General features: G+C 37.7%; 1 protein-coding gene across 32 annotated transcripts in view; it reads left to right on the top strand.

Annotated features, from left to right (window-relative positions):
- SOX6 (SRY-box transcription factor 6) overlaps window positions 1–15,308 on the top strand; it is a 685,495-nt gene that overhangs the window by 461,409 nt on the left and 208,778 nt on the right. For all 32 annotated transcript variants that reach the window (XM_061146939.1, XM_061146891.1, XM_061146914.1 and 29 more), the window contains 2 exons: window positions 11,058–11,230; window positions 14,021–14,089. In XM_061146939.1, coding sequence (XP_061002922.1) covers window positions 11,058–11,230; window positions 14,021–14,089 — 242 coding nt within the window. The remainder of the gene's footprint in view (window positions 1–11,057; window positions 11,231–14,020; window positions 14,090–15,308) is intronic.

Raw genomic sequence — 15,308 nt, forward strand, 5'->3', positions numbered from 1 at the left:
AATCCACATAGTCAAAGGCTTTACAGTAGCCAATGAAGCAGAAGTAGATGTTTTTCTGGAATTCGCTGCTTTCTGTGTGATCGAACAGGTGTTGGCAATTTGATGTCTTGTTTCTCTGCCTTTTCGAAATCCAGCTTGTACATCTGGAAGCTCTTGGTTCATGTACTGTTGAAGCCTCACTTGAAGGATTTTGAGCATTACCTTGATAGGGTGTGAAATGAGTGCAATTGTGCAGTAGTTTGAGCATTCCTTGTCCTTGTCCTTCTTTGGGATTGGAATGAAAACTGACCTTTTCCAGTCCTGTGGCCACTGCTTAGTTTTCCATAGTTGCTGGCATATTGAGTGCAGCACTTGCTATGTAAGTTTAAACAATTATCTTTGTAAAATAAGGCATATTAGATTACAGCAGGGGTCCCCTAATTTACACTGGACAAGTAATAAATACAATGTAGAAATGGGCAAGGTTTGTGGTGTGTTTGTACAATCAATTGTCTTAAGACTTAGCTGTATTTGAGAAATTCCTCAGACCTTGCTAGGAACACTTACTAGTTTTCTCCAGGTGATTTACTCTTGGCTAACAGCTTACTATTCCAGCCTGCAGAGACACTGTACTCCATGACAGCAGTGCCCTTGATGTGCAAAATATTTGAGTATATTTTTCAGCCTTTCATGGGTGTTATAAATATTGTATCTTGAATATTTGGGGATGTCATTGTCTGTAGAATCTTCTATTTGTTTGGAACCAGGAAGTCATATGCTCATTGAGGAGACTAAGGGAAAATAGGTTTGGAGAATAAAGATAACAGAGGATCTTGACTGCCAGGCTAGGTGCTAATTTCCTAAGTAACTCCAGGTATATCACTTAATATCATGATCTGTTTTTAATCTGTAAGGTATCAAAGTTCAATTTGCTCAACTCCTTGGTATTCTAATTGCCTAGCCTATCTAAAAGATAGGCTTCTCATTTTGTAAAGAAACCCTTTCTAAGAAATTGTATATTTCTAAGCCATGTGTGTTAGTTGCTCAGTCATGTCAGACTCTTTGTGACCCCATGGACAATAGCCCACCAGGTTCCTCTGTCCATGGGATTTTCCAGGTAAGAATGTTGGAGTGGGTTACCATGCCCTCCTCCAAGGGATCTTCCTGACCCAGAGATCGAACCTTAGTCTCCCACATTGCAGGCAGATTCTTTACCATCAGAGCCACCAGGGAAGCCCAAAAGTTATTCTGGCCCGTAAAGGGATCAAACCCATGACCTTGGTGTGATTAGCACCACACTCTAACCAACTGAGCTAACTGGCCACAGCATTCACTTTCAAAGCCTTATGTAATATTAAAATTCTAGGTCCCTTAGAGCATTGCTCCTAACTTTTAGAAATTTCCTATAATGTATTTTAAGTGTGTGGCAAGGAAAGATATAATAGCTAGCTTTCCCTTAGGCTCCAGACTTCCTTGGATTAAGAATCAGAAGACCTGAATTCAAATCTGTTCAAATGGTCTGAATTGGTCAAGTTTCTTTACTTTTAGTAGTTAGTTTTTCATCTGTGAAATGAAAATAATGCAACATTTGTGTTAGTCACTCAGAAGTCACTCAGAGTTGTGACCCCAAGGACTATAGCCCACAAAGCTCCTCTGCCCATGGCATTTTTCCAGGCAAGAATACTGGAGTGAGAAGCCATCCACTTCTCCAGGGGATCTTCCTGACCCAGGGATCAAACATGGGTCTCCTACATTGCAGGCAGATTCTTTAACATCTGAACCACCAAGGAAGCTCCTTAGTGGTTAGAATGATAATTAAATTAGCTATCACATAAAATCTTTTAAGACAATACTTTGTTAAATACCTTGGTTTATTTTTCTTAATCCTTATTTTCCTTTCCTCTAACTCTGATGGAGCTTCTGAGAAAGAGCCGATCCTATAATGCTTGTTGGCAATATATATATATATTTTTTTTACTTTTCCCCCCAGAGGACCAAAGAATTTTTCATTTATGAAAGATCAGAAATTACTCGTTTTATGTGTGAATTGTGAAGATGTAGCCATCGACCAGTTATTATCCATTGAGAACAGTAATGTGATGAGAGCATATCATGCTGAAGGAGAGATATTTCAGGATACCTTCATTTCCAGACCCTGAAAGGATGAGCTAATAAAGCACAATGGGCTAAAGACCCAGCTGTGAGGTTAGGAGCCTAGATGGCAGAATTCCATGGATTGTTCTTACTCTTTTGGGATCTGCGACATGAATAGACCTCAGTTGATCCAGGAATAGACTTCCTTTTGCAGCTAGAGAGAGAGGAAACTAAAGGAGAGGTGAGTGTGCCTGGAATCTATTCCAGGAGAGTTGAACTTAATTTAGGAGTTGCTGGGTGTCCTTCTCTTGCTCATACACAGTAAAATTTTAATGACATTTTAAGTGAGTGTTTACATTTTAAGAAGAAAATTCTCATACATTGGGTGAGGGAAAAAAAAAACAGCCTGTACCTCGATCCATGAGCCACACTTCCTGTGTGGTGGTCCCTAAGTGATTCCTAAGAGCACAATTGCTGCATTTATGAAACTTTTTATTTACTAAGTAGTGGATAGTAGCATATGGGAGCAATGACAATAGCTGACTGATGAGAAAACAAAGAAATTCCAGTATTTTACTCTTTTGAAAAAAGTCATTCAGAATTTAGTCATATTGGTTCAGCTGTTGTAACCAAAGACTGATAAGATAATAGAGGTCTTTGTGGTGGTTTTGTACTGAAATCCTTTATCTTTATGATGCACTGGGGCCCTTTAGAGTGGAAAGCTTTTAGAACTCAAATTAGCTGCTGGTATACTGGGACAGGGGTTCCTTTCTCGGGCAGTCACCACAAAGTAACTTTTATCAGGGGACCTTCTGACGGATTGTTATTTTCTTCAGCTTACCCTATTTATTTTTGTTGACTTTCTGCCATTCTATTTTGTGACATTTAAAAGAACGCTGTATCAAAAAGGCCAGTGCTAAATGGTGGACTGAGCTTGTGAAGTAGAGACATCACAGCCCATCTGATGTGTGAGGAGGCTGCAGTTTGAGATGCCACAGTTTAACCAGGTTACCTGTGGGCAGAAAAGATCAAATGCGGCCTTCTTTTATGACTAGCATTGTATTTTGTCTTTCTTCTCAAACAATGTCCATTAAAAAAAATTAGAACTAACCAGGGAATTGACTCTCAAGAGCTTTTCTTTTCAACTTAATTTAAAATCTTTCTGGATTGTTGACTGAGTTCTGTGATTGATGCTGCTTGGAATTATTGTTAAATTCTTTAATCCTTTCCAGGATTGATATGGAAAAGTATATATCTATCAGAATTCCTCTCCAGTGTTACTGCCACCTCTCCCCATCATTCCAAACACAATGTTCAAACCCAGACTTCTTGTAATTTTGTTCTGTAGTCCTATTAACTATATTAAAGTAGTATGTGATCCAATAAAGAATGGTTAGGTAGAAGTCTTATTTTAAATTTGCTAGGACACATTTCTAGATAATGCCAAACTAATTTGTTTTATTTGACTTGGTAGACTTTGTGTTTTAACACTGCTACCCCTCATTTTGTAAATATGAAGAAATAAAAAACATGCAGAGAAATTCACAAAACTTAATTTAGCTGTCCTTGCTTGTTCTCTTTCCCTCTCTCTCTACTTCCCTCTCTCTCTACTTCCCTCTTAGTTTCTCCCCTTCCGCCTTCTCTCTTTCTTTTTCTACCAATCGCCTCTCGCATTTCTAATTTTCTCTGTCTCTCTGTCCACTGTTGTGCTCGTTTCTGGGTTTTCTCATTAGAAAAAACTTAGTCATCACCATACAGCAGTGATCCACTTTCAGAGGACAGATATTAAGTGAGTGATCTGTTTAAGATTTTTATATTTTAGAAGTCCTACATAGGGGAATATTGTAAAAGAGGTGAGGCACATCCATTTATTAAAGTGCTGTCTGCAAGGTGCCTCCCATATCCAGATGTGGAATCTTTAGGGACTTCCCAATGCCCAGTCTTATTTCTAGCACCACTGATTGTAATTATGTATATTTCACATGGGCAAAATTAACTAGCAGATTGTGATACTAACTTTTAGGAGCTGATGTTTAAAAAAAAACAAAACACTTGATTTTTAATTTTTTATTCTATATCAAGAAAGGATTTGTCCTAATTGTCTTATTATTTTACCTAAATTCCCATCTATTTTGAATTTCTCTATTGGCATTGTACCTAGGGACAGGTAGTTATACTTTGCAAAGTTTAAAATAAAGAGTCTATTTTAGTTAATTTTTTTTTCAACTTCTTCTGATTATGACCAAAAAAGGCTAGAGGGCTGATTTTGAAACTGTTATGGCGAAAGATGGTATTTGAAAACTTTTGATGAGGGAAATTGCTGTTGTATTTACATTTTGAAAAGTGTTTCCTTATTTACACACTATTGACTTCCTATTGAGACTCAAAATTTTAAGTACAACTGGTAAAGAATTCAATGGATCAAACTCAGTAAATCTGAAGTCACTGGAATAGAGGCCCCTAAGAAAAAAATGTGTCAATTTTAAAGGTCTTTCCTAACTGAAGACCATTTTGTGATAGAGCCAAAGGTTAATAAAATCAGTAGTGAATGTAGCAATTTTACAGATAAGCTATTCACAACAAGTGTAGTTACTTGAATAAAAAGCTAATTCAGTTCTAAAATGCCACATGCAGTAGCAGTGAATAGCTGCTTTTAGGTGCTTTCTGGAGGAGGATAAAATACAGAATCACGGCACTCTTCTCTTCAGCGTCCCTGGCTGCCTGTAAATTGCTGTGAATGGGGCTGTGGGCTGACAGGCTCTATTAAGACAAACTGCCTTTCTCATCGGAGAGATAAAATAAATCAGGTGTTTAGTCAAATTAAAATACTTCAGCTGGAGCAGGCCCTGGGGAGCACTGATCCACCTGACTAATCTGAGAGAAACTCAAGACAGATGTGGTTTGGGGATAAAGACGACCCCATGAAAAACACACACACACACAAAACAAAAACCCTATTGCATTGTCTTTCCAGTTGGAGAATACGGTTTACTGCAAAGAGTGTCAGGCGCAGTGTGTGTGTGATAGTGGATAAAAGCCGGTGCCCTAACTTGTAGAGAGGCTGTGTACGGAAGCTTTTTTTGCTGGTTCCTTTTTTTCAGTTTATGAAACTACTTCTGCTTTTATGGAGAGACTATTTTCTGGCAGTGGTTTTAAGAATCATTTTAAGATAGCCTGGAGATGAGAAACAGATGATGTAGGCAGCTACTGATGACCTCTGCTGGCCTGGGCAGATCCTCAGGATCTGATCTACTTTTTTTCTAAGTTGATTTGATCAAACCTCAAAATGTAATGTAAGACAAGATTTCCTACATAGAGTTAGACTACCTATAGAGCATTCTATAGGGTCATTTGCCTTACTTAATATGTAGTTAGGTTGCCCCACTATGTCTTATTAAATTGTCTACTTTTAAATAACTCTGGCAGTTGTTAGTTCCTTTGCTATGGCAAAGTTTCACGTTCAGCTAAACTAGTATTTTTGAGATGAAGTAACTCGTGCTTGCAGGTTGATTAGTCAGTGTGATTTAGACTTGATATTATTTTTATTATAGCTGCATACACATTTGCTGTTAATTAAAACAAAAATCCAGCACCACGGATTTAGATACTTGAGTTTAAACCGCTACATGTGAACAAATACAATGGGTATAGAACAGAAGAATGACTACACGCATATGTATGTATAGTCCTACGTACGTGTGTGTGTGCGCTGTCACTCAGTCGTGTCCAACTCTTTGCAGCCCTGGGGACTGTAGCCCGTCAGGCTCCTCTGTCCATGGAATGCTCCATGCAAGAATACTGGAGTGGTTGCCATTTCCTTCTCCAGGGGATCTTTCTGACCTAGGGATCAAATTGGCAGCTCCTGTTCCTACTGCATTGGCAGGTGGATTCTTTTACCACTGAGCCACAAAACTAGAAATCAGTTTACATCATATAAGAACTTATATTATCTAAATGTATAGGCTAATATGTGTGTGTGTACACATATATATCCACATGTATATTTCCCATTTCGGGAGCAATTTTAAATTTGTTATACTACTATATTTCATTCAAACTGCATTTGTCATGCCACTCACACCTATTCAAAATATATACATGCTTCTCAAATTTAAGGATAAGATAACAATAGCCTTATATGTGCACCTAACTTTTCAATATAAATATACTGATTGTGGCTTGTTTTCTTCTTAAACACATATCTTTTTAAGGTCAATGAAAGACTTATTTAGATATCATTGAAGTTTTACAATTAAACAACTTGTGTAGCATGCTGATTTGTAAAAAGATTCAGTTAAATCGTGTTTCTCTGTAAATTCAGGTATACATGTCTGTTAGTATTGGAAGCATCTATTCATTTATGGACCTGTTAACTTCACCTTGAAAAGAAAAGGTTAAGAAGCCATTTATATGTTATCCTTAGCTCCTCTGTTTCCTATGCAGGGAAGAAAGGGAAATATATTAAAGGTTTTGGAAAAGATGTAATTTAACCTAGCAGAGAAGAGAAAATTTTCCAGTCTTTACTGAGCATTCTAACTGCCAGATCCGACTCTTCTACTGGTCCTCGCCCCAAATTTCCTGTGAATGCTCTTCTTTATTAACAAAGAATTATGGCACAGTAACTTTACCAGTGTCCAGTAAGTGTTCTCTTAGCTCACCTCATATATGTTCAGTTCAGTCGTTCAGTCGTGTCTGACTCTTTGGGACCTCATGAACTGCAGCACGCCAGGCCTCCCTGTCTGTCACCAACTCCCAGAGTTCACCCAAACCCATGTCCATTGAGTTGGTGATGCCATCCAACCATTTCATCCTCTGTTGTCCCCTTCTCCTCCTGCCCTCAATCTTCCCCAGCATCAGGGTCTTTTCAAATGAGTCAGCTCTTTGCATCAGGTGGCCAAGGTATTGGAGTTTCAGCTTCAGCATCAGTCCTTCCAATGAATATTCAGGACTGATTTCCTTTAGGATGGATTGGTTGGATCTCCTTGCAGTCCAAGGGGCTCTCAAGAGTTCTCCAACACCACAGTTCAAAAGCATCAATTTTTCGGCTCTCAGCTTTCTTTATAGTCCAACTCTCACATCCATACATGACTACTGGAAAAACCATAGCCTTGACTAGACAGACCTTTGTTGACAAAGCAATGTCTCTGCTTTTTAATATGCTATCTAGGTTGGTCATAACTTTCCTTCCAAGGAGTAAGTGTCTTTTAATTTCATGGCTGCAGTCACCATCTGCAGTGATTTTGGAGCCCCGAAAAATAAAGTCAGCCACTGTTTCCACTATTTCCCATCTATTTGCCATGAAGTGATGGGACCGGATGCCATGATCTTAGTTTTCTGAATGTTGAGCTTTAAGCCAGCTTTTTCACTTCATCAAGATGTACGTATAGCAAAAAAATTACAGGTAAATCAGAAAGTTGTTAGTTCAGAATGTTGTTGTTACATACAAAAAATATATAATAAAATGTGCATATATCCCATTTATCTGTTCTAATAACTCCCAAACTATTCTGCACACTATAGCCAGAATGCCCACATCATCTCTTGTTTAAAATATTTTAGTGATTTCGAAATTTTCTTAGAATAAACATGAAGTTCATCCAGGACGGTCTGTAAGGAGCTGAATGGTGTGACCTTTTCCTACCTCTCTAGCCTCATTTAGTACTCTACTCTCCTTTGTTTTTTAGTTTGTTTTTACCTAAGTTTTACTACCTTCTTTCAATTTTTGAAACACACACTGACACTCTCCACCACCACCTGGCACCTCACAGAGCCTTTGTCTGTGTTGTTTTCTCCTACTGAATAACTTCTTGACCACCCTACAACTCTTTGAGTAGTTAATTCTTCATGTTTCTGTTAACTTATTACTGATACTTTTTCAGGCATACCTTCCTGAGTCTTGGTCCTTCCAGACTTGGGTAAACCTCCCAGCAAGTATCTGTCCTGTTTATAATTCTTATTTAGTTGTGGTCTAGAAAAGGCAGAGGAACCGGAGATCAAATTGCCAACATCTGCTGGATCATCAAAAAAGCAAGAGAGTTCCAGGAAAACATCTATTTCTGCTTTATTGACTATGCCAAAGCCTTTGACTGTGTGGATCACAATAAACTGTGGAAAATTCTGAAAGAGATGGGTATACCAGACCACCTGACCTACCTCTTGAGAAACCTATATGCAGGTCAGGAAGCAACAGTTAGACCTGAACATGGACCAACAGACTGGTTCCAAATAGGAAAAGGAGTACGTCAAGGCTGTATATTGTCACCCTGCTTATGTTCAGAGTACATCATGAGAAATGCTGGGCTGGAAGAAGCACAAACTGGAATCAAGATTGCTGGGAGAAATATCAATAACCTCAGATATGCAGATGACAGCACCCTTATGGCAGAAAGTTAAGAATTAAAGCACCTCTTGATGAAAGTGAAAGAGGAGAGTGAAAAGTTGGCTTAAAGCTCAACATTCAGAAAACTAAGATCATGGCATCTGGTCCCATCACTTCATGGGAAATAGATGGGGAAACAGTGGAAACAGTGTCAGACTTTATTTTTTTAGGCTCCAAAATCACTGCTGATGGTGATTGCAGCCATGAAATTAAAAGATGCTTCCTCCTTGGAAGGAAAGTTATGACCAACCTAGACAGCATATTAAAAAGCAGAGACATTACTTTGCCAACAAAGGTCCATCGAGTCAAGGCTATGGTTTTTCCAGTAGTCATGTATGGATGTGAGAGTTGTTCTGTGAAGAAAGCTGAGCGCCAAAGAATTGATGCTTTTGAACTGTGCTGTTGGAGAAGACTCTTGAGAGTCCCTTGGACTGCAAGGAGATCCAACCAGTCCATCCTGTAGGAGATAAGTCCTGGGTGTTCATTGGAAGGACTGATGCTGAAGCTGAAACTCCAATACTTTGGCCACCTGATGCGAAGAGTTGACTCATTAGAAAAAGCCCTGATGCTGGGAGGGATTGGGGTCAGGAGGAGAAGGGGACAACAGAGGATGAAATGGTTGGATGGCATCACCGACTCTATGGACATGAGTTTGGGTGAACTCCGGGAGTTGGTGATGGACAGGGAGGCCTGGTGTGCTGTGATTCATGGGGTTGCAAAGAGCTGGACACTACTGAGGTCTGAACTGAACTGAACACTTATATGTGTGATTACTTGATGAGGGTGAGAGTAGGAAACTGTCTGTTTTTACTTGCTATAGTATCTGTATCCTTGGTTCTTGATATAGTACCTGAGATTCAGGAAATATTCTTTAATTAAAGTTTAATGAAATGAGTAAGTAAATTTCATACTTGTTTTATATCTCCTCATTCCTATATATCATTAACATCTATATTAGTTGAGCTTGTTTTACTTTGGAAGAGATTTTATGATCCCCTCCAGGAACCTGATTTTGTATTTTAATATTTCTGGATCAAGAAGTTCTTTCTCTCACCAGGCTTAAATTCCTATTGCTGAAATAAAAACTCATTTATAAAAATCATTCTCTTTAGCTAGAAAGAACAACTGGTTACAATCTTTGAGATACAGAATTTGTTTCCATCAGTGAAGTACATTTTCTAATATCATTTCACTATCTTATTTTTCTTTTAATTTTGATTTTAGGCCACCTGTCAGCTCAATAAATCTTTAAGGATTATGGAACATTGACAGTTTATTTAGTTATGTGTTTACTTATTTATTTTTAAGGACATGAATTGGCACTAATATCAAAGTAATCCTAAATATTATAGCTTCTCAACTGATATCAGGTCTTATCTTATGAGAATCATATATTAGTAAGGGCTAGCCAACATCCTTTGAAGGCTCCCTTTTCCCATAGGCCCACTCAAAAAATAGGTCTTTTGCTAATTAAAATATGTTCAGTTTCTCAGATTGTCCTAGTGCTTTCTTAGCAGAAATGAGGGGAATTTCATAAGGAGATTGGAAGTCTCCTCTTCCACGCACACAAAAATTGGCAATCTTTATCTCTTTTGACAGCTGGTGGCATCTTTCTGAAAAGCTTTCAAAGCATAGATCATTTCTTCATAATGAAACCTGTGTGCTCAAATACAGTGGGTTGAAATTCTTATCTTATACTACAGTAAAATGCTCTAATTTCGAGTCACAAAAGGATTCTGTACCCTTTACTTAGGAGAGCTGTGCAATTTGCCCATAAATAGACTGCTCAGCACCATTAGTGCATACCATAAGTGTGCAGTGACATCATAACCTTTTCAACCTTTTCAACCTTGAATGTGTTTTTTCCCTTTGAAGAATGACAAATGACAAAGGGGTGAGTGAGCCCCCCAAGCAATATTTTTGCCTTTAAGGATAAACTTGGGAACTTTAGCTTGATCCCCTCACAGGAGGAAAAAAAATCAGTTTCATTGTCACCTGAGGCAAGACAGTTTTATTTATTTATTTTTTTCCTCTTTCTGTCCCTGGTCCCATAGCCAAGAGAGACCTCTGACTTCTAAGCTTCAGAGATAGATCTTTGCACTATAGAAAAATTTTATGAGGGCAGTGATCAGAAAAGTACTGAAATAACATTTATTAAGTACCTACTATGTCTTAGATTTTCTGTTAGTCATTGAGGGTAGAGGTGATTATAGAATATTAATACCACCTATAGTTTCTAATCTTTGGTACTAAATAGCATAAGTTTCCTAGCTTGACAAGATAGATTTGGGTGGAGAGGGAAGGGGAATGTGGTGAAAGGGAGAGAATGGAGTAGTTTGTTCTGTTTTGTTTTGTTTTAAAGAAAAAGAGGGAGGAGTGAGTATTTTATTGGCAACAGTCCTTTTTCTTGGCAGGGCAATGACTAACCCTAGTGCTCATTCCTTTGCTACTCCATAGAGTTCTTGCACTCACAGTGACCTCCAGTTATTGTCCCAGATGTTTGTGTCTTAGAGTAGTCCCTTTCTAAATCTGCCTACCCACTCACTTCCCTAATTCATTCAGAATTTTCTCAAACTTGTGAGATATCTTTTCACTTCCATTTCAGGTACACCTGAGAGCCTGGCAGAAAAAGAACGGCAGCTCTCCACCATGATTACCCAGCTGATCAGTTTACGGGAGCAGCTCCTGGCAGCGCATGATGAACAGAAGAAACTGGCAGCCTCACAAATTGAGAAACAACGGCAGCAAATGGACCTTGCTCGCCAACAGCAAGAACAGGTGAGCCCTGCAAAAGGAGCTGATGAACTGGAGATGTGGGATGTGCCAAGCTCAGAGAGTAATCACATTGATTGGTTTATTTGTCATAAGCCTTCCTAAAAAAAGACAAGGAAAGAAAGAAGCCTTCTGGAAATCCAGGGTCGTTGAGAATACTGAGGGGATATGTGGAGGACAAAGCGAGGCATAATAGCAACTGGTCATAACTGAAATGATAACACTGTTCCAGAACATTTGGGTTTGATTAAGTACTCTGGGGTACTTGTTCATGTAGGTATCACATATATCCCCAGTGTCACTTAACCATGAGTAAATCGCTTCTCTCTGGACCTCTTATTCTCATCCAGTAAAAGAAGATCCTGGTCTAGAAAAACTTTGAGAATGGTTTAACTTACTGGTTCAAGGTCGGGTGACTACACGTCTCAGTTTTTCCAGAATAGCTCTGATTAATGTATGTTTTCCAGAGTAATTATTAATACTCCCCTCTTCCACCTGTGAAAGTTGTCCTGGCTAGGCTGATAAATTATATGGTCACTCTCTTTTAGCATAGGTAAATCATTAAAAACAAATTAACACATGGCTCCTGGAAGAATTTGACTTCATTGATTTAGAAGTGAGAAGGAAGAAAAATAGCAAAGTTTAAGTGTGTATCTTTTAAAAAATAAATCACTTTCCCAAATGTTTTTCCTGTCTCATAAGAGTACATTAATCTAACAACAAGGATCCTATAAAGTGGTCCCTGATGCTTTAGATCAGACAGATCCAAATTAATGTGCAGTTTTTAGGAATCTGACATTATTACTGGAATTATCTTTTCAGTTAAATGTATTTTATAGGGGTATATAGAGCAATATATGCTCTGTTGATTTTAATGAGTTGTGACGTCTGGTATTTTATATGCTTGAATATTTGCCCACATGTAGGAATATGGACTCAGCCCCTAATGGAAAATAACATAAAGGAACACTGTAAAAAATCAGAAGTTAGAATGTCATTTAGCCATCCAGAGATGACACAGTAATTAACTATTGACACTTGTGAATAAGCTAGCACAAATTAATCTTGACACATTTGCAGACGAGTGATATCTTACAGTGAACACTTTGTAATTATATTTCAAAATGAAAATTAAATGACACTTAAAACTAGGTTGTCATGCTCAATGAAGCGAGCATGTAGCTCAACCGATTGGCAAATAAAATTCAGAATTTGAGCCACATGGTGCTTATGTACCATACTTCACTGTGTCAAACCCACACGTCGAGAGTGGATGATGGTAATTGCACTGTGGTGTTTTGGACGCATTTCTACGCAGCACTTTATCATTTAGGAGGGACCATCAATATTAGATGTCTAGCGGTGTTTCACTGGATTGCTAAGAGGGAATAAATATTCAGAGATCCAGCTTGTATACCTAGAGGTGCAGAGTTGTCCAATTCTGATTTGAATGGTGATAAGCAGAGTGAGCCTTTTCAACCTGATTAAATGCTATTTCCATTTTGCTTCTAAAGCTTTGGGGAGGAGTGGTCCCATTTCTTAAACTGTAGCCTGTGTTAGGGGCAGCTTTATCATAACTTCTAGTATGAACCAGTCATCACCAGAAACCATCAAGCCATATTTGGGGGCAGACTGCTATTTGTCATCTTCTGCTGAAAAGAATGTAATTTGGGTATTTCCCTCTACTCTAGGCTAAACTATCAAAAATACTCAGGAAGTATACAGCTGAGGGGTAATTCACACTCATTTCCAACACTGTCCATTTTAGAATGTTTTGGAAATAGAAGAAATAGGGAGAGCATAACTCTTGCCTATAGGCATCATGAAACCAAGTCATCCTAAGAGCTTTCTGGCCATTTTTTTCTCTGGCTTCCTAGGTTGGCAGTGAGTGTGTTCTCACTAAGGGGCATTCCCATGGGTTTCAAGCTCCAGCAGCTCAGATTTTGAGGTAATAAGCAGCCTGACACCTAACTCATGTTTTATAGTAAACACTATTATCCTAAAGAAGTTCTTTGCTCTCCTGAGGGGAAGATTCAGTCTTCAATGGGGCTTGCATTAAGTGGTTAATGTTTTTTTTTATAGACCAGATGACACGTTAAGATGTTGAATTTGTTGGATGAAGCAAGGGAATACAAAACTTATATGTGGATCCTGTACAATAAAACTAACACATTACAATAAAAAAGATGTGAATAAATATGAAATTTTGTTTTTTAAAAAAATGCTTTGTACATTACACATTACATCAGCAATAAAAAAGATAGAAGTTTTTGTTTTTTAATGTTTTTTTTTCTTTTGACATTCCCTGACAATATTTGTAAGCATTATCAGTTCTAAAAAATTTTTACAGTAGAAAAGGTCTCACCAAAGTAGGCCATGTATTAAGTAATAGAAAGTTCTTTCATGTCTTTGCTTATGAATTTTACTTTTTAAATCCAAATTAAACTCCTCAGAAACATGTATCCAGAGTTTTCCTGTCTTTATTCTCCAAGGATCAGATTTTGAAACTCCCATTCTTTCCAGATGACAAGTGCAGATACAGATGAACTGCTCACAAATGTAATACAAGAGGGGTAGTTTTCATGTACAGGTCAAGATTTAGGGGTAAGCAGAGAGATGGCACCTGTTTGAAATATTTCCCTTCTCTCCAACTTTCTGATTCTGCCTCTCTCATTTTATAGGAATTATTTCATATTAGAAGTACAATAAAACATTATTGTAGTACCAGATGTCCCTCAGGTAATGGCAAAGGTGTAAGCATTTCATTTTAACTTAATGACATTTTATTTCTGATAGATTGCAAGACAACAGCAGCAACTTCTGCAACAGCAGCACAAAATTAATCTTCTGCAACAACAGATCCAGGTCTGTGTATTTATTACTCTTGTCTGATTATACTTAGATACTTTCCTCCTTGAAAATGAAATTTAAAATGCTGCAAATGCACCCTTCTCTTATTATAAACAGCACCAATAGGGCTTTTATTCAAGGATGTTGTACACAGTTGTATAAGTGGATGTAGGAAATATCGACTTGGTGGAAGTCTAAGCATTCTTTTCTGATGTGATGCACAAGCAGGATAAACCTTACCTTTTTTACCATCTGCCATTTGACTAATACAACCTAGTGAAAACATAATGGTTTCCAAGGTTGCATACTCATGCTAGTTTTATTGCCACAAAACTACTTGCTCTGTATTTTACCGTCTGATAGTATCATGGATAGAGGCTTATGTTTATTTGCTTGTTAGGATGTCTGTTTGGGTCAATTATGAGAAGAATCTTATGATCTAGGAAAAGGTTGGTAATAATTAATATATTAACTGCATTTCTGCTAGGTGCTGAAAGGAATATAAAGATTAGTAATTGTCTTCAAGAAGCTTATAATTTAGAAATTTCTTTTTTTAATTCCTTTTCTTTCTTCCTTTCTTTTTTTTTTTTTTTTTGTGGCAGGGTAACACAATATAGAGATCATAATTACAATGGCCTGAGAAAGAATTCTGGTTTCTGTTATTCCATTAGATATTTTACAGTTAGTTCAACTAACAGCTATTTGACATAGGTAAGGGAAGTGATCTCCATTTTTGGATATGCGCATAGGTGGGTGTGTGACTTCTAGAAAGCCTTAGAGTAAACAACTGGTTGTCTGGTGATTAAACCTCAGGCATACTGATCCCAGAGTTACATGTCCCCACCACAGCCTCTGGGTTTCTCCTGGTTGTTGTAGATATTTTCTATACTGGGATATATTATTCAGCCTAGTTGGGGCACAATATTCTGAATTATATTAGTCCTTTCCTTGGGATTAGTATTACACCTTCCTATGTTTTTAAAAATCATTTACATAAAGTTATAACTTATTTCACCTTACCAATGAAAGTCAATTATTTAGATCTTTGCATCATTGTGTAGTCACACTGAGTGTTCTGGGTAGTAGCCAATGAATTAAAAATACTGATTTGGTGCCTGAAGAAGTATTTGTACCTAATTTGGCACTTTGTCCATCTTTACTAGGAAGTTTTAACTAATGTTTGTTGTTGTTGTTTTAATTAGTTCTGATTCTGTATTCCATAATCAAGTCTATA

This window comes from Dama dama, chromosome 1, assembly GCF_033118175.1.
Source record: "Dama dama isolate Ldn47 chromosome 1, ASM3311817v1, whole genome shotgun sequence".
NCBI classification, from domain to species: Eukaryota; Metazoa; Chordata; class Mammalia; order Artiodactyla; family Cervidae; genus Dama; species Dama dama.